Source organism: Convolutriloba macropyga, unplaced genomic scaffold, assembly GCF_964194025.1.
Source record: "Convolutriloba macropyga unplaced genomic scaffold, txConMacr16.3 SCAFFOLD_3735, whole genome shotgun sequence".
NCBI classification, from domain to species: Eukaryota; Metazoa; Xenacoelomorpha; order Acoela; family Convolutidae; genus Convolutriloba; species Convolutriloba macropyga.
The window spans coordinates 869-24,624 of NW_027450866.1; the positions used below are offsets into that span (position 1 = coordinate 869).

The 23,756-nt window shown below is 33.6% G+C and overlaps 2 protein-coding genes across 2 annotated transcripts; both read left to right on the forward strand.

The window, feature by feature from the left end:
- Positions 1–956: 956 nt before the first annotated feature.
- On the forward strand, positions 957–5,610 carry LOC142356229 (uncharacterized; the record flags this gene model as incomplete). Its single annotated transcript, XM_075408183.1, has 4 exons — positions 957–1,065; positions 1,726–1,886; positions 2,380–2,437; positions 4,623–5,610. Coding segments are annotated over 4 exons (592 nt in total), but the record flags the coding sequence as incomplete, so codon positions are not given.
- A 3,554-nt stretch (positions 5,611–9,164) lies between these two features.
- Positions 9,165–23,444, forward strand: LOC142356228 (uncharacterized; the record flags this gene model as incomplete). The annotated part of the gene is made up of 5 exons (XM_075408182.1): positions 9,165–9,228; positions 11,892–11,929; positions 14,493–14,522; positions 19,277–19,398; positions 23,249–23,444. Coding segments are annotated over exons 1-5 (430 nt in total), but the record flags the coding sequence as incomplete, so codon positions are not given.
- Between the last annotated feature and the right edge of the window lie 312 nt (positions 23,445–23,756).

The following is a 23,756-nucleotide window of genomic DNA, read 5'->3' on the forward strand; positions in this document are numbered from 1 at the left end:
ATTTTAAGAGAAAATTTTCGTTTAGCCTTATGTTTGCGAAGGAAATTATGGGTACAGGAAACAATAAGTATCTTTGGTACGGTTTCAAAATTTTTTATAGAAAACTGACTTAAGCGTTATATTTTTAAAACCAGTAATAATTCCTAAAATCTTATTGAACTATTATGTGTTTGCTGCACATCTGCTATTATGTTAGTTCAGAAACAGCATTTGGTAAAAACTTTTTTATAATTTCATCGTATTTAAGTTTGAATTTTTGAATTAATTGTTCTTAATTCACTTCCAAAAACCAATATTAGCCACTAACTTGTATTTTGCATAAAACTGATTTTATGTGAATTTTTACTTTTGGAATCTAAAGTGAAATGTGTTTTGGCAACAGTAGCTTTTTGTCAAGGAATTCAAAATCAAATGTCTGATTTTTAAAGCTAATTGTGATTTTTCTCTCATAGTTGAACCAATGATGGGCTTCAAATTCTAATTGTTCATTTGCTTTAAAAATTTTTTCTACAAAACAATTTCCAACCTAAAAATACGACCAAAGATGTGGAGAAAGCATTTGATGAAACTTCGATATTTTTTTTTGTTTTTCTCTATAACCTTGCGTCTAACATAAATAAAATAAACTGGTCGTTTAAAATATATTATTCGTATTTGTGAGGTGTTAGGATGTTTAGTCTTTTCTTTATCTGTGTATGTGTGGGGTGTGCGTGTGTGTGTGTGTGTGTGTGTGTGTGTGTGTGTGTGTGTGTGGGGGGGGGGGGGGGGGAGGTTGCATGCATAAATGTATGAAAAAACGTCTGTGTAAGGGATTAGAACAGTTGTGTTTTGCATGTTACCAACAGTGAAAAATTAAAATAGGTCCTGGCTCTGTCTAAATTTTACTACTAAATTCTTTAATGGTTGACCCCAACCTTCGAGAAAGTGTTAAACTTTTTTTAGTTGTTTGTTTTCAGTGCAATAAACAAGCGGTTTGAGAGACTAGAAGAGCACGTGATCAGACTGACGAAGGAGTTAGCTACTACAACAGCAGAGCTCAAGGCCACCAAGGCTGTCGTAGATCAGGTACGTCATCAAAATTGTTAGGAGCATAAAAAAAATAACAGACCATATTAGGCAAAAATGAAACCCAGAAAAGCCTTTTGCCATTTTGCTTCATTTTGGGCGATTCTCATTTTTTTTATTTCCAGAAATCATAATGAATTTGACCTTATAAAACCTAAGTTGAGCAACTTTAACGAGAAGAAAAAACGTTGTTAGCAGTTTGAGGAAAACATCAAATTTAAGTCGCAACCGAATCTGTATAGCTGTTGAGTAAATATTTTCATATGAGGAAATGAGCAGTCCTGAGAGGAATTATCTTGTGAAGGAAAATCCGAGGATGATAAGTGATCAATTAGGATGATACAATTTGCGTTTTGAAAAAGCAAATTTAAGGTTGCAAATATTTCGGCGCTAAATGGGAAAGGTTGTTTGCGTCAGTAAAAACCCAACTGTGGTATTATAGCTAATTTCATATACTGGTAATGAAATAGACCTAGAGGCCTCGAACCTAATATTCCAGAACCTCCCCTAGGACTGCTACCGTTTCACCTTCTGCTGAAATATGGAAAATGTTAGGTTCACATACCACAAGTTTGGTTACATGTCATAACCTGTTATTTCTAATCCTGTATGATAAACACATCGATATATCTGAAGAGACGATGTGTGTTAGTATTATAGCTCCACCTAGTCCAGAGAGAGATGAGAGACATGCACGATGGAGAGGGGACAGGAGGGGCAGGGGGGACATCAAATAGCAGAAACAGTCTGGAGGAGAAATTCAGCTCAACCGTCAAGAAACACTACAGTCAAATACTCACTCGCAATAAAAAACTATCTTGGTACGATTTTCCTGTGAATTTAAATCAAAAATTACTCGGAGTCCCAAAATTAAATCTCCAGCTTTTTAATGCGCTGAATTACGCTGAAAATATCAGAAGCAGATGGAACAGTGAGCTTCTGAACGCACTAAATGTTTTTTAAGAAATGCGCTGAGATGAGCTGAATTTTTGAGCGCAGTTCGTCTAAACTGCGCTGAAATTATGAGATAAATGCGCTCAATTTTTAACGTTTCAGCGCATTCCTCAAAATTTTCGAGGATTTCAGTGCATTCCTTAAGCAATTTCAGCGCATTCAGCTCAATTTTTTAACTTCATGAAGTGAAACGGCACTGCTATCTCGACCCGCGTTTAAAAATATTTGCACTCATCAATTACTACGTTTTTACGTCAATTGCTGATATTAATCTTGCCTATTCGCAGTATCGGATTGTGATCTCTCCTAATTATTTTTTCAACGCTGTATTAAAAGTTTTTATCTTTTTGTGTGTTTCAGGTTTTTCGGTTCAACACCTCCGTTATTAGAAAATCTTCTCAGGGACATCAACTACGAGGTAAATTTCTTGCTCCCGAGGGGTATAAAAAGTGTATTTATAATAGTATGCGACATTGATCACACCAATTTTGCTATTAAAAAACACGTCAAGGGTATATTAAAAAAAGGAACAGGACATTAACCCGGTTGTTGTGAGCAATTAGATTGTGGGCGTTGCCTAAGGATAGCGTTGCCTACAATTAGATGGCGTTGCCCAAGGAGCTCAAGAATGCACGCTAAAGTTCAAGCAACTGAGGATAAAATTTCTCAGCAATATTTTTGCGAACCCATAGAGACGTAGCAAGAAAAACTTGAAATGCAATTCAGCCTCTCCGATTCAAAAGATCAACTGGCGATTGGCAAGCTAAGTTTGTTAAATAGTCAGTCCCATAAAGGTGCAACGCTATTGAACGTTTCAAAGGTCAAATTTCAAATTTAATGCATGCAGAGAAGAGTAATTTGTTTTTTGCATGTTGAAAGTTTTGCAAACGTTCGCTTGCTCTGCAACTTTATGGGACTTACTATAAAAAACGTAAATTTTCTGAAGTGTTTATATGTTGTGAATGGTTCTTTATGGTTAGGATGTGTGAGTGTGGTAAGGAAAAATACCTTGTGTGTAGTATGTTCCTCTATCGTGTTTTTCTCAAGTTACAAAATGATTTCATTGTTTCAGTTTTATTTCAGTTTTTCTAACGTTTCTTTTCAATTTAATCGGTGCAATTAGTAAGTTAAGCATTGTTAAAGAGAATATTGTCATTATGAGAAAAATGATGACGTGGGTTTCATGATGACTTTAATTGATGTTATATGATTAAATTATTTTTTTTTGCTTTCAGTAACAATAAAATGAGTGTGTTCACACTATACTCATCATTACTCTTGAAAAAAAACTTTTCAGTGTGTTCTGACCATTGGAGCTACACTTAAGAAGCCTGAGCATCGTAGTAATATCGGTTCATTCTCCAGAGCATTTTTTTTGCTTTTTGAGTATCCGAAAAGTCATTGAAAGTTTGAGAAACAGCTGGATAACAAGTAGTTGCCCATTTTTTTAGGCAATTAGTTTTCTCGTTTGAAATAATTTTCGTTTTTTTTTTCAAATATATAACAAATATATAACAAAAATATATAACTATTATTCCCCACACTTTCAAATGTTCATTTTGTGAGCATCAATACTCTTTTTTGGTTACTATAGCCTTTTTTTGCGTCTAAAACTTACACGTGGTATGATCATTGCAGTCAAGAGGGGTCTTGCTGTAGTGAACTTGAAGCTTTGATTAAGTAACAGCTCACTCTCACACAGACATTTTCATGGAGGCGGTCGATCGAATTTTCGATCATTGCCGTCTCAATCACAAACCTTACCTGTCGGCTATCACATCTAAAGGCCATTTGAGACGTTTACTTGGATCCGAATGTTTCAGCCTATTTTTCTGCCTAACTTATTTATCGAAAAAAAAGGATAAGAGTTCTCAGCTAGTTGCCTTATATGGTAAATATTGTCTAATCGATTTTAATTTTGCTGTTTTAAAACATAAAACACTACAGAGCTGAAGTAAAACTGAAGTAAACTCGGAGCAATGAGAATACTCTGCAAAGAAACTATGTCTATATTTTGGGCTGATTATAGTATGCGCAGAAATTTTTGAAGTTACTGTTTTAGTACTGAAATAAACTTGGTTTCAGTACTGAAATACTCTTCATTTTTGAAGTACTGGATAAAATCATGAAAAAATGACTTGCCTGGTCAGTTCACGAGCCAAAACGAAACGTTATTTGATCTCAAACGTTCGATGTACTTTGAAAGCGCCTTGTCAGAGATAACTCAAGAGACAAGTTATTTTTTCTAAAATAAGAAAACTAGTGGATCTATCATTAAAGTTACTGTGGCAAAATTTTAAGGGGTTTGAATTAAAACAGTCAAAACTAAAAATATTTGCTACACGGCCAAATGATGTGCAATCACGTGTACGATCTAAACTCAACCAAAGTTGGGCATGAAAAGGCAGTTTTCGATTAAAAATTGGTTGGACAGTACTGTGATCACCACGACTAGGGTGCATGAGTCAGCGAGATAGGAGGAGCGGGGAATGGGGGGGGGGGGGGGTTGCTTAAGGTTACATGCAAAGCGCAGGGATAAAAATCCTCTACTATAAAATTATACTTAATGAAAAATAATGAAAAACGTCTATTTTCTATTTCAGAACATCATTCCAGTATTTGCCAAAAACAGCATAGGTCTGGTCGAATACCCACTTCTATCTGAGGAGAAGTTAACACAAATGGGGGTGGCACCAGGTGTGCAAGCAGTTATTAATCACGAGTACGTGAACAGATTCTGCAATGAGGAACCAAAGAGGAAAAGTCACCTGTTCTCTCTGACGTCATCATTGGGCAGAGAGGGCATGGTTGTCAACAGCCAATCAGTTGTCTTCGATTCTGTCAATGAAATGCTAAAAATTATCTAGTTCTGTTTCTAAGACTTCTTCGGCAAAATTCAGAGCTTTTGGCAATCACTTCAGGCATTTCATCCTCATTTTTAAAAATAAAAATTGCGATGAAATATGCACTGAATTTGCTGAATTTTAATAAATTCAGCGCACTTACGGCTCATTTCTTGCTTAAGTTCAGCGCTTTTTAAGCGCAAAGCTTACTTAAATAAATTCTATAGCTTTTATGTGCTCTGATGTCTCAGCTACTTCAAAAGATTATAGATGTTTAATTGTTTTGGTAAGCGATAAATTTTTATGTTGAGAACTTCTGAAAAAAAGCGCAAGTCAACAACGCGAGTCTTTTCATAATTATGGTAACGCGTCAGAAATTCGCCTAAAAATGTGCGTATTGCTCAGGGTTTCTATTGGCATTTTTCCAAGCATGTTGATTTAGATAACTTTGTACTTTAATATTGTTATCACTCTTATCGTATTGTCCTCTATTGCAGTGAGTTTGGTTTCCTGAAATTGAGACACTTCTTCTCCTCCTATGTATTCTGCTATAGTTCTCTCCGTTATACTTTACAAATATTACTACCTATCACCCACAAAAAGTTCCTTTTATCAGTCAAGGTTTTTCAAGCAACTTGTTTGAAAAAAAAACCAGGTGCTCACTTTATACTTTTAATACTTTCATCACAATGTGCTCAATTGTGTTACTTTACTGAATCATAACAAATTTTGAAAATTCACGAGATGAGTTTTCTTTCTTGTGCCATTCTTAGAGGATCTATACTATCCGAACTATCAGAATGAAAATTCCATGTGGAAAAATAACATCAACATTTGAAGTATTTATTGTTTGCTTTTCTAGAGATTCAATGATTCCAAAAATACTAATTTTATCAAAAAATTTATGCTCATCTCTTCCTCGCATAAAAACAATCTGTATTCACAGTAAGCAAAGTTTAAACTTTTGGATTTTACAGCTATGCGATGAAAAAAGTGTGTTTTAGTCTGCTAGGATACTATTGCACAGCACTTAAGCTAAATGAACATTAGGAATAGTTCAACCCTAAGTCTACGGTGTAAATTTGCATTGATTCGTAAGTGAAACCCATGATCAACTTCAATATACGTATTCTTATTTTATCGTTGTTAACAACGCTTTTTTAAAATTTATTCGCTGGTTTTTGAAATATATAAGCAAGAAACCGTAAGCAGAGTTCACAACAACAAAAATTAATTACTATGAAATTAGTTATTTCTTAAAGTAATTAAATCCAACTTAAATGTAATTGAAATTCACGCTCAGTGTAATTAAAATTCATGCCTTTGGCATTTACATTTTATATGTAACAAGAATACTAGAAACTAAGAAAATAAAATTTCACTTTTTTGATGACATCCTCAACAGTCATTGACAAAATTATTGAAAGTACTTACACAACCACGTTTTGAGTTGTCCAGGAAAATGATAGATAGCTTTCACGCAAATTCTACTTACAAAAGATAGCAATTAGATTTCACAAATTTGCAAGCATGGTCCACGACATAAAAATGTTCAGTTCATTTTGTCAGCTACAGAGTTTAAATTTGATGATACTCTGAAAAACCAAAATTCTGGGAAAAAATTTTTACCATCTATTTTTGCCCACTGTAAGTTTTGAGAGGAATCAATTAACAACAAATAGGTACTGAACTTTATATGAACTTTATATGTTTGGCAAATAACAGTTTTGCGTATAATAATTTACCGGTTGTTTTCTTAAACCGAACATGTTTTCACTTACTGATATCCAAAAAAAGAAATCAACAGAGGTAAGTTCAATGTATTTTTTGATAGCTGGCTTTACTGATTCAATGATTTTGATACTTTTAGAAAAAAGATTATAAACACCATTTGACTAGAAGTTTGAATTACATTTCAATGAGAGTGTTCGCCCGGCAAATTGTTCGCAATAATGTAGTATAATTATCTTGGTAATGTAAAAATGGTTCATTGTTCAATTCAAGAAATAAGCTGACAACGAATTTTTGTTTTTCTGAATCTCTATTATAGTTTTTTTAAAATTTTCTTTACAACAATGTCTGTCCGTACTCAACTAATCAGTGAACGGTGAGAATAAGTCAGCCAAAAGGACTCAAAAACACCCAATACGTACTTATTGAATTCAGATATATCTGCATCTCAAAAAGAGACTGTGTTAAAAATCAGCGGTCCGAGCAATTTCGTCAGTTGTCGCAGCTAGAGAAATACATTAAAAAATATCCTTCGGTACGCGATTTTAAGTGTTTTTTGTTGAAATTAATCATTGATAGAACAGTTATTATTTCATTGGTTGTAAACCAAATGGTTTTTTGCTAATGTGTGCCTTTGTTTTGATTGCTAACATGCTTTTGTAATTCATGGGAATTACCTCTGAATCGTACATCAGCTGTGGTACCAGCACTCATCTAGACAACAAAAAGAAGAGAAACATATGTAATCTGTTTGACAACACACTTAAATACATTTACACAACAATAGAGCTGCGTTTCGACATCATTGAAGCAAAAATTTGAAAAATTCAGCAACACTTCTGAACGATCCAAAATACCCAATGCCATTATACCCAATGCCAAAATACCCAATGCCATTATACCCAATTGGCATTGACATTTTCATAGCATAATCCGAGTACTAATTAGCAGAAAATAGCTCTTACACGTATGATTTAACAAGCGGATAATTTTATCCCATGTTCGGTTGTGATAGTTTCATATCAAGTCCCACGGGCCGCTGAGGGATGGCCATGGCCACTAAATATGTTAAAACATAGGGTAATAACGACTGCTAATTTGTTGTCGGATTATTGAACGGAAGCATCAAAGTATATTGGGTATAATGGCATTGTGTATATTGGCATTGGGTATAATTCCATTGGGTATTTTGGCATTGGGTATAATGGCATTGGGTGAATTTTCCTGACACCATTTTGAGAACGCCTTTGCATTAGCAGCCAGAAATATCTCTGTCTACAGCAAGAAAGTAAAAGCCCTAGAATAAAATTTACAATATCTAAATCATGTAAGTTAACAGGATATGTCAGATTAAAGAAGGAGGTGACAAAATTCAAAAACTAATTTATGTTTCTCTTTTTTTGTCGTTTCAATACAATTAAAGGTTACCAATGTCAGCGTACTCAGCTTATTGTTTAATTTCTGGTAAGTTTCTTGTAAGTAACTTTCAAGTCAATTCGAGAAAAACGTTTTCCGTTTGCGTGCAATTCAAGCACTATAACCACTTTGAAAATTTGATTGATTTCAAGTTTTGTAGTATATCTAATATATATTATTTAAAATTTCTGAATATGAGCTCTGTAATCCTCCGACTTAATGTTTTTCTAAATTTTTTGAGTAAATTTGTTTGAAATCTTTATCTGAACAATACAAATCAAGATATCTAGTTTTTGAATGCATAGTTCTGTCTAAAAACGAAGACTTAACGACCACCTATTCAAAAAAACGAGTTAAAGTGTGATCAATGATGATCATTGTCAAGATGGTTAAATGTCACCTTGACATTGGCAGCATTTAATCTCAGATGGCACCTCAATTTTTGAGAGAAAAATTTAGACAACCATTCCTATTAGTTTCAAGGACACTAATTCTGTCAAAAATCCTGGCGAGGAGAATTGAAAATGCAGGTCAAAAAAGGAGTTATTACACAGATGTTTTTTAGGTTCAAAAATAAAAGAAAAGCTTATTTCATTTTTTTTCAGCAATGAAATCTCTTTGATTTGTCCATCAGCAGATGGCAGAAGTTGCCAAATGTTGCTTTTCTTCATTGTTGACTTGGAATACTTTTAAATTTAGTTTGAATGACCCTCGTCTGGTAAAAGTATAAAAAGAAGCATTGAGTTCAATTGTCATTTAATGCCATTAAGTCTCATTTGACAATTAAATTTAACCTTAAACTCTAAAGCTTGCGTCAAATACAATTGTTCCAGAATCCTTTGCGTTTCTGAGGTCTTTCAATTTGGAAAAAAGAAGATTTCAAATTTTCTTAGCCTAAGAATAACATATGCGCGATATGATAATATACTTTTGAACACATAAACACTGAAAAATTGTATAATTTGTCTGAAAATGAGACAAACAGGCTCGGTGAGCTATCTGGAAATATTTTTTCAAAACAAAAAGATGTCAAAATTTTGCAGCTTTCTTATAAAATTGCTATTTCCGTTTTGTGAAAGCAAAAAGATTGAAGGGTTGTTATATAGACATATAGACGACTAAATGGAATGTTGTTCATTTTGGTTCTCAGAGAGTCCGAGTAACAGTTGGTGAAAATGAAGACAATTTACTTCGTTGTGTCTGCTCTTCTGCTAGCGGGGTAAGTTTACTTAGAGGGGAAACAGAAACGTGAACTAAAACACGGGTAACTCGCGCTTCATCTATTTAATATTTTTCGCCGTTTGAGTTTGAAAGCAGGAGAAATTTAAACTTTAAATTTAGAGAATTTTTGAACGTACGCCATTACTTAAGTTCAGTAACAATCAGTACTGGTTCAGAACAATTTCAGAGAAATTTCAAGCTTTAGTTCTGGTTCAGAAGGATTTGATTCAGAGAAAGTATTCTGTATTCTTCTAAATCAGATGATAATTAGGAATGAATCAATGGATTAGATCTGAATCAGACAAATTTAGTGCAAAATGTGACCTGAATTAGACTCTGACACAGTATTGAATTCAGTTGAGAGTTAGGTACGGGCGAGCAGTCGGTTCTTGTCAATTTTTGTATGCATTGAAGGCTAATCTCCTGTTTTTACTTATTTTTAATACTATAATACCCAAAAGTTTAAGATAATTTATCGTGTAAGAATTTGCCCTAATTTGCGTTACCTGGTACAAATTTTATACTATTAATAAAGGATTCGACCGGAAAGCTCTTCTATTGGTAATAAAATTGAAAGAGAAAAACAAATTGTTGGGTAGATGAGCTTTTCATAAGATAAGCTTTCATAGAAGCTCTATAAGAAGCTCTACTTGTTGTTCCGACACTTTTTTTTAAAAATGGTGCGATATGTAAGAGAGGTTGGCTTTTTACTTCAGGCAAAATTTCGGTTTTTGTTGAAGCATCACAGGGGAAAAATAAAGCGATCTTTTTATAGCTCTAAGAATCCAGTTTTGATTTGCTTAAAAAATATATTTTCTAGAAATTTGAAACAGGATCAACCTAAAATTTCTTAGGGAAATGGAAAAAAAGCATCTGGGGGAAAACACGCTAAAACATTGGTAACATCACCGCTAAAAACAAATGAAGAAAATTGTAGTCAATTTAGTTAGTTTCAATGGATCTTTGATTTTCATGAAGAGTTCTTTGCAGTCTGTAGCTAAAACTATTCGACCAAATGATTATTTTGTTTTTTTTTTAAAGGAAAGCGTCGGAAATATCAATTCGTATCAGCCTTTTCCGTTTCAGCTGATTGAAATCTGGCGTATGAACAATGTCTTTTTGAACCGACAAAAAGTTTTTGGAGAATGGATAACATTCAAGAATTTCAAAGCTCTCATTAATGCCAAAAACCAATTTTAAAAAAAAAGAAACTAAAAGCAGAATTGTTTTGTCATCTAATATCTAAATATACTTTTGAGATCAATTCTACTTCTTTCAAAAGAATCAAACGTTGATTCAGTTTCAAGAACACCGAGACGTATTCTTTATTTTGTCAGAGAGATTGTTCTAATTAAGCTTCTGTAGCATAGTTCAAACGAACAAAATTGAGAAAAAGAGGTAAACGCAACCGCAGGCGCAAAATCTTCAAACTTCAAATTATTTTTCTGGCAGAGTAAATGACAGAGGAAAAGATGCAAAACACAAAAAAACTATTGAAAGCAAGATATCTTCAGCATTATTATTTGGCTGTGCCAGTTGAATCGCTTATTTAGACCTTAGATACAAACACAGTTGAAAAACTATTAGAAATCTTACAAAATCAGAAAATTAACTAATGTTTGCTACAAATTGGTGTTTTAAGCAATTTCGGAACTCAAAATTGTTTTCAAAACTGTCAAACTTGTAACCACCTGCAAGGTTTTGAAGAAAATAATTTGCCGCCTAAGCTCATGAAGCTTCAAAGAAGACAAAATTTTTCCAAAAAAAATCTCGAAAGTCATTTCAATTTTTTTTCCTTTTTAATGTCATAGAATGTTGTTCAAACTTATCTCATGTAGTAGTATTTATAACTAAAAAATTTTGAGAAATAGAGGGTTAACGGATCGTCAGGTTTAAGATATTAGTTCAAAAGTTCAAATTTTCATAGTTTTGAAATTCTTAAGAGTAATAACTTGGTCTAATCAATATTTCAAATTTGATCATCAAACTGATATAGTCTTTGAGTATTTTTGTTAGTCCAATGATGAAAAACGTTTTGCTTCATGAAAATCCACCAATATGACACTAAGAATTCTTTTGAACTGTCAGAATATAATATTTTTTGTTTTTCATTTCATTTTTTTATTTTATAATTTTTCGCATTTTTTTCTTTGAATATTTAATCCAAAGTGTGAAGAAACTGTTAGCGATAATAAAAATTTATGAAATTTACTTAACATTTGCAACAGGTTTTGAACTTTTCTCGAACACAATTGTGTTTTTAATAAATCAAGTTGCTGAATCATCTGCAAGACTTTGAAAAATCAGTTGGCCAATGAGTCTCATGAAGCATGAAAAACGACAGAATTTTTCAGAAAAATTTTTAAACTTCATTTCAAAGTTTAATATTAAAAATAATAATAAAAAACTGATAATAATTATTTTATGATGTTAATAGAACCAGGGGATGGACAATTAGTATAATCGTTCCCATCCCAGACTGTAAGGACCTTTTTACGTTTAGTGGAATTAACAAAAGGCAAAATGGATTAAATGGTCCGATTTGTTATACAAAAAAGTAGTTAATATTTATTTGGATTGGTACTAGTTTAACTTTAGGTGAGTTGATCTATAGGGTAGCTATTTACTGCTTAACAAATATTGTGTTTTTTTTTGCTTCAGGAGTGATGGGAGAGAAACTAAAGCAGATTGTCTAGAAGGTAATTCCGATAAACACTTAAACTTAAACCACTATTTTTTATCCTGAACATTCATGCGTTATTTTTATTCTCTTGCGGAGGCTGTCAATGACTAAAATATGACCAAATTAACAACTGGTTCCATTATGGCCCCTATGAAATAATTGACTCGCAATTCATATTATAATATTAGCATGCACTTGTACCAAAGTTAAGCCAATTTTCAAAAAAACTGGATATGCGACTCAAATTCAATTAAAATCTTAAGTACTTTTACAAATGCATTGAGAGGGAAAAATTTTTTAAGTCAGCAAATTTCTATAAAAAAACGGCTACGATAAACCTTCGTAGTGATGAAATATGTACCCGGGTAGAGACTGAATGGTTTAATTGTCAGAACTTGCAAGTTTCTTGAAAAAGGTGGCTAACTTCTAAGAATTTGCAAGTTTCTTGCAAAAAAAAGTTAATTTGTAAGAAGTTGCAAGTTTCTTTTAAAAGATGGTTAACTTGTAAGAACTTGCAAGTCGAATGGTTAACTTGTAAGAACTTACAAGTTTCTTGCAAAAGATGGCTAACTTGTAAGAATTTGCAAGTTTCTTGCAAAAAAGTTAACTTGTAAGAATTTGCAAGTTTCTTTTAAAAGATGGTTAACTTGTAAGAATTTGCAAGTTTCTTGCAAAAGATGGCTAACTTGTAAGAATTTGCAAGTTTCTTGCAAAAGATGGTTATCTTGTGAGAACTTGCAAGTCGAATGGTTAACTTGTAAGAACTTGCAAGTTTCTTGCAAAAGATGGTTAACTTGTAAGAATTTGCAAGTTTCTTGCAAAATATGGTTAACTTGTAAGAACTTGCAATTCGAATGGCAAACTTTGTAAGTTTCTTGCAAACCTGTTCCAGTTGAGCTCGACACTAATTGGCTAATTCAATTTAACAATCAGTCATTTGCCGTAGAAACTGCGTGAGAGTTAAATGCTCATTTTGGATAACATATTACGATGCAAACTAAGTTGATAAAAATAATTACTTCTCAATTTTATCAACTCAAGAGGTCCTTTTGCAATTCAATTAGTAAACAGTAGATATCAATTCTACACGATTGCTTTTTTTAAAGTGTTTACAATCATCTATTGTAACGCTTTACTGTTGCTACAATATAGGCAGAAAAGTTATCTGGTAACAACTTATTTTCAAAGAACTTATGTAAGAAATTATGTAAGTCAAATGTAAGAAATTACAAGTCAAACTTGTAAGAACCCAGCGAATTGAATTGTTAACTTTCATGAACCTTTTACTTCGAATGGTTAACTTGTAAGAGCTTTGTAAGTCGAATGATTAACTTGTAAGAACTTGTATGTCGAATGGATATTTTTTAAGAACTAGCAAGCTTTTTGAAGAAAAACTTGCAAGGCGATGCATTGCCTTGTCAGTTTCTGCCAGAAACTTGCAGGTTCTTACAAGTTAACCACCCTGGTACGGTGACTCGGTTTAAGCCCTACGCTGCTGGGTACCCGGGTCGAGGCCGAATGGTTATCTTGTAAGAACTTGCAAGTTTCTGGCAGAAACTTACAAGGCGATGCATCGCCTTGCAAGTTTTTCTTCCAAAAACTTGCAAGTTCTTACAAGATAACCCTTCGACTTGCAAGTTCGTACAAGTTAACCCTTCGACTTGCAAGTTCTTACAAGTTAACCATTCGACTTACAAGGCTCTTACAAGTTAACCATTCGCACACACACACACCGACACACACCACGCACGCACACACACGCACACACACACACACATACACGCTCTCTCTCTCTCTCACACACACGCACATACACACATACACACACGCACACACACACACACATACACACATACGCCCGAAACCGTAAATAAAATGTTGCAAGACATAAATGTAAATAGATGTTTGAAAAAAATCGAATCTGGAAAAGTGTGAATAAATTATAAAAAAAGAATAAAAATGAAGGGCCACTAAATTATTTTGAAAATACTGACATATGAATTTGAAAATTCAATCAAAGTCAATATTTTGGGAACATTTTTGAGAACGCGATGAAGCTAATTGAGATCTACAGTTTTTTAATGGAATTGCAAAAGGAACTCTCTTGAATTGATAAAATTCAAAAAGTAACCAATTTGTCTACTTAAGTCGAATTTTATTATGTTATCCAAACTGAGCAACTAACTCCCACGCGCTTTCTACGGTAAATGACTGAATTTTATATTGAATTAACCAATAAGAGTTGTGCTCGACCGGAACGAACTTGCAAGAAACTTACAAGTTAACCATTCGCCTTGCAAGTTCTTACAAGTTAACCATTCTACTTACAAGTTCTTACAAGTTAACCATTCGACTTGCAAGTTCTTACAAGTTAACCCTCTTTTGCAAGAAACTTGCAAAATCTTACAAGTTAACCATCTTTTACAAGAAACTTGCAAGTTCTTACAAGTTAACCATTCGGTCTCGACCTGGGTAGTCTATGGTTGGAAAGAGCCAAAATTAATTTTGCTAACAATCTCAGTCAAGCTTAGGGAAAAATGTCATTTGTCTCACACGGATAAGTTTTCCTCTTTTTTTAGAGTGTCCTGAAGGCTTCGAGAGAGTCCCAGGTTAGTCACTCTTCTATTCGGTTCAAAGAACATTTGACAAACTCAGTTTTGAATCCATTTATGTTACATAAGAAATGTGCAATATAAACAAATAGAGAAATTCGTTTGGTTGGTTATTTGGAAAGAAAGGCGCTCAGTTGTTTAGGCTCTACCTCTCGGTACTAACATCAAGATAATACTGACCCAAATTACCCTATGTTTGCTTTTTTGAGTGCAATTTTTGTTACTGGTTGCACAGGCTGCTTAGGTTAGAGGCTCAACTCTGACGAAAGACGACCAATCAAAAAAAGTTAAATTCTCTTGGAATCTTTTATATTTATTTAAGTACAGTAATTTTATTGGAGAATAGCAAAAAAAATTAACGAACTTGTTATAATATCTGAAGTGATGTGTTTGAAAGATACGTGCTCACTCCAACTTGAATTTATCATAGCTTATCTTTTTCTCAATTCCATCATATATTTCATCAATATTCACCTACAATTTAGGCATTCGCAATCTTTGCCGGACATAAGAGGTGACGTAGATGTTGAAGTCATGGCCATGTCAAAACATTGATAATTCCAAATGCAATTTTTTGTCATATTTTTTGTTGAATCAATATTGTAATTGAAACTTGATTGATGCGTTGAACGACTTAGAACAATTTAGCGTCACTCCAGAGCCTCCCCTTCGTCGCCAAAAATTATCGGTCCCTCTCTCTGTGTGTGTGTGTGTGCGCGCGCGCGCGCGTGTGTGTGTGTGTGTGTCTGTGTGTGTGTGTGTGTGTGTGTGTGTGTGTCTTTCTCTAAATCATTAGATTTTTTTCTTAGAGGCACCAGAAATGAGAAGCTCCAACCCTTCTGGCAAAAGAAGAACGATAATAGTTTTTTTAACATCTAAGAAAAAGTATGTTTCTGAGAACCTGTCAAAAAATGTTCAAATTAAAAATTCGCAAAGGAAGACTAATCTAGAAAAACTGAAACAATGAACCAACAAACAAAGTTATTGTTCCAAAATTTTTTAAAATGTTATCAACATTTCCAACACAGTGTGAGATCAGAGCATTTAGCTGTTATTCAACTTTGCTGTACTGTGACATTCTTCACAAGGCTCTGGATTCAAACTTATCACCAGTAGGAGCTGATTTCGATATTGTAAAATCTTTTGATTCATTCGACTTTAACCTACACTATAGTCCCAAAAAGCTACGTACACCCAAAGAATTTTTAAAAAGCGGCACAAATATCAAATAATACAACATTTTGAGTCCAAATCACTTCTCCAGTGAGGGGAAGTTGTGCTTTTACTTTTTTCTAATATATGGTAGAGTTTGTGAAATTTCAGACAATTTACCTTTTCAGTACCTCCATCTCCTCTTCTTTGAAGAATTTGATGACAATCATTGTGTTAAGCACAGAAGCATCATCTTGTTGAAAAATCAGGTTTTGCAAAGCCATTTTTTTCGTAATTTTTTTAAGTGAACTAGGCTCTTTAGCTTGCTTGGCCATCTAACAAATTGTGTTTAATCATCTGATGTATAGTACCACACGAGAGAACTGACTGCTTGTGCAAACTCAAAATGTTGCCAAGAAATCTCGTTACCTTTCTCCGAAAAATTCGAATAATTCCTTCGCTGGAGACGCCCCGAGCTTCTTACACTTATTCTGTAGTCTGCATGCATGCTATGTACAAGATCTTAATTTTAAGCTGAGTTGCCCTTCTTTTTTGCCTATCAAAATTGGACATTACAATCGAAACAGCGTGGCAAACATTAAATAAACAAAGCACATTAATCTTCTTTTCTGTGTAAGCGGAGAAAATGAGAACAAAAACGCGTTAAAATGAGTTTAAATTTTACAATTTTCTCCACGACTTAGCGCGAAGCAAATTTTATGAGCAAAAGTAACGCTCAAAGCGTACAAATTGTTATCTACATAGCTTTTCGTTACCATATTCTAGTTCTCTAACAAATTGCCCAACGAAAAGAAAACATTTTTGCCGCGTATCTCAAATTTAGACAACACAGAGATCGTCAAATATAACTCATGGTTTGCTCTGATTACATGTTGTGGCCCGCATAGTTTCTTTATTGCTGTCCTTGATATATATATATATATATATATATATATATATATAAATATATATATATATATATATATATATATATACATTAACTATTTATTTGAATGCTCAATTGATGAACACTTTCTGATAAGATGAAAAATAAAAGAAAATACATTAAAACTCAAATTTAAAAGACAGAAAGAGCCTTATTTTTATGCCCAAGTTGATATTTCAGCTTGGAACATCTTCCGCCACGGGTGGTTACAGTTTTTTATAATCATTATTTAATTGGTTAAAGCTCTTTTTTTCTTCAGCCAACTCTTCATTTTCTGTATAAGCATTATAGCGAAAAAAGAAGCCCTTGGAGGCTATTTTTGAATTTTATAAACAACTAAAAAAATTCATTGTAGGATTAAAAGGGGGAACTGTTTAAGCAATGTAAATTAAATGAGAAGCTGGAAAAACTGACAAATATTTCTATTGCATAGAGCATAGAACAATTTGATTCAATTGAAAACTAAATGGAAAATTCATTATAGCACTATAAAAAGAAAGAAATCACTAGAATTAATGCAAGAATTTCCCCTTTTTTCATCAAACTCATATTTGTAATCCAAAAATTAATACCTTTTTGTTAATTTATGTGCTCTTTCGGTTTTTTTAACAACCGACCCCAAAATGAACCAATCTAGTGTTATATATATAAAAGAAACTTATAGAAAAAAACTTTTCCAGAGAACAATGAAACAACCACGAAACATTGAAATAATTTGTTCCTTTTTTGATAGATTTAAAGATTTCTCAAATAACTATAACCAGTTTTTGCTTCAACACCGTTAGTAATTGTCAGTAGATGGTTATCACTACGGAATTTGATTTCAGTAAAAAACATCAAAATTTTTTTTTCTAAAAATTTTAGGTTTGTGTTAATTTCTTGGATTGATGCTTTGAAAGTTGAAGCACCTAACAAAATTCAAATGAATTCTGATTAGATAAAGACATTCATTTGACGAAATATTGGATACTTGGGACCAGGACTTTCGGTGTTCGATAAATCAGAGAAAAAATGTAAAGGCCCGTTTTTATTTCATTTTTAATTTTTTTTCTGATGCTTGAACTGAATTTTAACCAGAAACTGGCTTGTATTTGAATAGATTATCCAGTCAACAGAAAATGCAAAATGTTCTCTAGCTTATTTTAATTTTTGCTTGGACTAAGAAACAATTGACTCCAACCTGGAAAAATTTTTTAAAGAAAAAAAAATAGCTCGTAGTATCAGCGCAAACTCACGCATTACCTTGAAATCATGTATCCTACCTTTCAGTGATTTTTGACATCTAATTTAAACAATGGTGCCTTTGGGTTCCTTTAAAAAAGATCTAAAAACCATTTGAAAAAGTACGCAAGAAATGTGTCTTCTTTTTCATCTTAATATGACATTGAAGACTTTAATTCAGTTGAAAGCACGCTATATCCTGTCGGTCCTCTTTGATTGCAGCCCAGTTGGTATCAAATCCGATTTAATTGATGCGTTCTAGGATTCACTTCAGGTGTTTTTGCTTCAAATTATAAAGATAAATTTTTTGTTAAAATTTGATGAATTATTCTTTTTAATTCCTGCAAAGTTTTTCCCAAGCCATTTAGTTAAAAGATCCATTTGACTCCAAGCTGGACTTCTTTTTTATGGAATGTCTGAAACATTTACCAAAAAAGTTGTCTATTTGTGATACAGACAGAGAAATTGTTTGTCTCATTCAACACTGCTTCTTTCTCTTCAAATGATGTTTGGTTGACTTTTGAACATTTTTTTTCAATTGATCCGGGTTATCCAGTTTAAGGAAAGAAAAAATATATTAATGCTTTCTCTTCAATTTTTAAAGTAGGTTTTGGATATAAACATTTTGTCTAAATTCTTGTACGAAGTTTTTTTCACGTATTAAAATTATATCAAAATGAAGGCTCTGAAATCTTCAAATTTCAAAATAAAAAGCTCGCACTCAAGGTAGCAACGGAAAAAAATGCTTCATTTTGAGCTTCGAAAACTTTATAATCAAAAGAGATTTTTGCCTCAGAACAAAAAGAAGTTTTTGATAAACTTTAGGTGTATTTTGGAACATTCTGTGCTGCACACAGTCTAACACGAGCCATCTTCTTTAGAACGCGACTAAATTTAATTCAGATTTATGAGAAAAAATATCTCGCAGTAAATTTACATTCATTGCTAGCTAGAGCAAGTACCATATATTAACTTTTTGAAGCTACCGTAAAAGAAGTTAATTACGAAGCCTGTTCTAATATAAAAGGATTTCATTTACGAAATCTGGCAAATTTCTCTGAAATAGACAAACATTATAGCTAACTACATATAATGATGGTTTTACTCCAATTCAAAGTTCCACATATGGTCAGTTTAATGAGTGATAAATTTTCATTCCGGGTTCGTTTTTTGCTACTTTGATCACACTGCATATTTTTTCATTGAAAGCAATCTATTTGAAAATCTTGGTTCCCTCTAAGAATCATGGTCGTTGCAATTTCTCAATTGAATCATGGTCGACAGAATCATGGTCGTCGACATGCGTCGACATTCCGAGGTCAACTCATTACCTTCAATGATTTACAAAATCAAAACAACAATAATTTACTAAAGGAGTGGAAATTTGAGCGTATACAATTTGCTCTGCTCGGGATAATTTGACTTTTTGCAGGTCTCGCTCACTGTTACAAGATGTTGATCGATTTGGGGCCAGTGAGTCATGATAAAGCAGTGACTGCATGTGGATACCTCGGAGGATCCATGGTCGTCACGTTCGACAACGCCGGAGACCATGTAAGCACAAATCTATTTTTCGTAGATATAAGAGCCTAGTCCAGACGTAGACTTATGAAAAGGCCCAAATTGTCTAGTAGGTGGGACTATATTGACCAAAATAACAAAATGAGGCTTCGTAGTTAAAGGCCAGCAAAAGTCATTTCATAGATCGAGTACGTTATCACGTCGACCAATAGTCTTTTCATAACTGCTGTTTTGCAAATTTGAAAAAAAATGCTTATTTGTTTGCTGCTGTGCATACTTAAGCGGCAATGGAGCAAGACTAAACAGCATTGAAGCACTGCAGTCTAACTAAAAATACAGATGAAAAAATGTCTTGGGATTTCGCAATTCTTAAGACAGAGCAGTTATCACAGGTCGACTATTTTGCCATATTACTTGATTCAAAGAAACTAGATAGCCTAATTGTAATAACTTTCCTCCTAATTGCCGCGATGAAAAGTTGGTATTAATCAGTTGTTTTCCCTTCCACAAACATGAATTATCATTTTTTTTGAAAATAATGCACAATTTTGACAGACTTCTGGTTCTTCCGAATTGCAAAAATGAATAAGCATACATGCTGACTACCGTATACGCAATATACCAATAATAGTGCTCGTAAGGTTTTGGAGGCAAAATGCAGACTCATAAAAAGATTTTTGCTTGAGCCACGATTTGACAATTGATTTGAATTGATCGAAAGATACTTATAAAAATACTTTCTGATGACTTATGATTTAACCTTATCGACGCAATATTAACTCCTAAAAAATTTGGTCTTGAAAATGTCTTGAAAACTTCATCATAACTTTGAGTTAAGGAAATGTCCAGAGTGACAAAACATGGGTCGAACACAAGTCCGGGTGAATAATAAAGCCTAGCTAAATGCTCTTCGCAGCTCCTTTGGGCCCAGAACGTTCTAATCATACCCTTTCTTGGCCTAGTATGATTTGTCTCTTAGGTCATGGTCTAGACTAGGGAAATGGATTCAAATTTCGCAACATTCTAGCTAGATCATTCAAAACTTATTATTATTTCAAACATTAATCATGACTCAGAAATGAAAAAGCTGTTTTTAACGTTGCGAAAAGATTTATGACAGTTGAGTTGATTTTATGATGATCATGCAAGATCCTTGAAATCCATAACTACTACAATCTATAATCAGCATTTACCCCCCGTCGCACTGCTGCGATTATCTTGTATGATCTTGCAAGATTCTTGCCTTTAAAGCTTATCTTATAAGATCTTGCATGACTCTTGCAAATAACGTTTACCTTGCACGATGCAGAATCTGGACACTTTTTTGCAAAAATCTTGCAAGAAGCTTAGTTAAAGTACAAAAGTTCAATTTTGGAGTCATATTCTACACGGGAAAGAAAATTGTTCCATTTCATTCTCATGTCACAATACATAAACGTATAACGGAAGCTTTTGTCGAATTAAAATTCAGCAGTTTTTTTGAGTTCAGACGAGAAACTCCATTTTGTTCAGGAGATGGATTTCTTTAGTGTCAAAATTAAGTCAGTCATTATTAATTAATAATGACTGACTTAATTTTGACACTAATGAAATCCAACTCCTGAACAAAATGGAGTTTCTCGTTTGTTCTAGTTTGTTCAAATATTTGAAAAGAGTTGAAACAAAAGCAGAAACAGATGAAGGAAAAATGACTTCAGGTGATTCTTACTTAAGTAAAAATTAACTTTTTTCCTTAATCTGCTTCTGCTTTTGTTCCAACTCTGCTCATATATTTGAACAAATCTCTAATCAATACAGTTTTCGTATACCTTGAGAAAAATTAATAGTCAAGGTAGAAGGAATTTTCTTATCCCAAAGTACATAATGGGGGACCTCATAATGATTGGACGAATGTCTATTCCTAAGTCGACCTTTGATGTCTTTCTCGCCAATTAGATTCGACCGATAGTATTTTAATGCATCGTACCCCCAGACCAAAACAGAAGGTTTTCTCGGAGATTATATATAATCAAATCAGAGTCTTACAAGTCATATTTCGTGCATCATTTCTTCTGTTGAACGTACGCAATTCACCTTTTCAAACCTGTTATGAATAATTTTTTGTCTTTTTTGTTTATTGGCAATGACAGCACCTTTCATAGCTGTGGTAATATGTTTCTATGAGATATACCGTAACCTTATAAGAGTCTTTGAATTTGCTCACAGTACAACCGTCTTCTACTGAACACGATCATCTTGCAACAGTCTCGCCGAGGGATGTTCATCTTGTAAAGTTTTACAAAGTTTTATTGCAACAAAGCCGTCTTAAGCAAGATATTGCAGGATACCATCATAGGCACAAATCTTGTACAATTGTGAATTTTAACTGCCGAAACTGGACCACGTGATCTCTCATTTGTAATACCCCAGGGAAGTTCCAGATTAAATCAGAGTCGAGCACATAAAAATTTTCAAGCTCTCTAATTTTCTACCAAATTATTCCCCACGATGAACTGCGAGCAATTAGCTTTCTTAGATATTCTGGACCTGCTATTGTATAATATCTTTGAATTGGAATTATGTAAAAGATCAAATTTGGAACAACAAGACATTCCTTCAAATTGCAAGATTTTACATTGGGCCTCTTTGTTACCCAGATTCAGGCCTTGACTTATGAAAAGATTCCAAAATTCTATCGTGGAGGATCGTTTGTGACTGAACTTACACATTCGAGCTTCCTACTTAGAGTTGAAAAATATCTTTTTGCGGGATAACCAAAAGTCTCGAAGATTTTGGGCCAAGCGTGATCTTTGGCCAAGGGCAAAGCTTTCTTTTTGCTAAAATTAGCTTTTTTGCATATGGAATTTTTTTTGATATTTTTTTTACTTTTGTTCATACTGTGCATCAAAAACTGCTATCAGAATTTTCTTAGGCAAGAAGGCAGTTTTCACAGCTGGAATATATTGCCACATTAATATTGCCACAATAAATTTGAACATAAAGTTTTCGGGTTAAAAAGTTGACCTCAAAAAGTGACTCAAAAAAAAACTTTTTCTCCACTCCTGATTTGACAATAGATTGAATCATTTTGTAACTCATTTTCTTGGGTTAAGAAATATTTGAAAAAAACATTTGGAGACGAGCTAAAGTCTTCCATAAAATTTTAGGTCGAGCAAGCACCAGCTTGAACAATTTGAGTCCCGCAAAAGTCGAGAATCACAATTCGGGTTGAGTAGATTTTGAATTGAGCTTAAGCCTTCATGTCCGCTAAAGATGAGCTGCAGTCATTTCACAGTTTGTTTGGATTGATTATGATCTTGTCATACAAATTTTTCGGGCATGGTCTCTTCAAAAGTTGGTGTCAAACTCTGGGTTACTTCACATTAGGATTGTTTATGGAAATTCCCAGGTTGCCCACCGTAAATGAAACTTTGAAAACTTACTAAGACTCATACGCTGCCGTGGAAAACTTTAAAAACTTTGTACGGCACCGTATAAGTCCGTAATAAGTTTTCTACGGCACCGTATCCAATTGATGTAATTACCAATTTCTAAAATCTACCTTCCTAAAACTGGTTTTAAAAACAACGCTTATCTCATACAAGTCACTTTTTCATTACCTTTTGGCCCTTTTCACATCTATGAAAAATTAAAAAACTTAGTACGACGCCGTATAAGGCCGTACCAAGTTTTGTAAATTAATCAACCAAAAAGTTTCGAGATATCAATTGAAAGATGAAATCGATCAACCAAAATCTAGAAATCTACATAATAGACCTATGTCTTGTTCAATTTCAGCAAGATACCACAACATCCTGGTAAAATAAACAGCCCTCATCTGTTTTCTGATTGCAAAGCCTTTTAAAGTGATTTTTTCCCCGAAATTGGGCTTGGTGTGTTTCAGCAAATTATGCGAGACCACATGTGGAGTGAATACGGGTCAGAAATTCAAAAGGACGTAAGATTTTTCGAATCTAGTGGGTTCTGGACTGGCTACGTGCGATTCTACAACAGACCCGACAAGCCCCGCTTTCACAACATGTACTCTGGAGTTGAAATCCCAAGGGAATACTACACTCCACACCAGCCGGATGATCTACGTAACAATGACATTTCTTTTTCCCCAATTTGATGATACCTTTACTTGGGAAAAGTCACGAAAAATGTTGAAGTATAGGTTACGTGACTCTGCTTGAAATCACTGAGAACTTCTGGCGTTGATCGAAAACCGCCTAGTGATTCATATCAAGTCAGAATTTTGTGACTTATGCGTAAACATACTTAAAACATACTTAAAACACATTACATTGACATTTTGAAATGACGAATGTTCATGAAAGTCAACTTGTCGCTAAGTTTAAAGAAACTTACATGACAAAATAATCTGGCATCTTAATTTTTGACACTGAAGA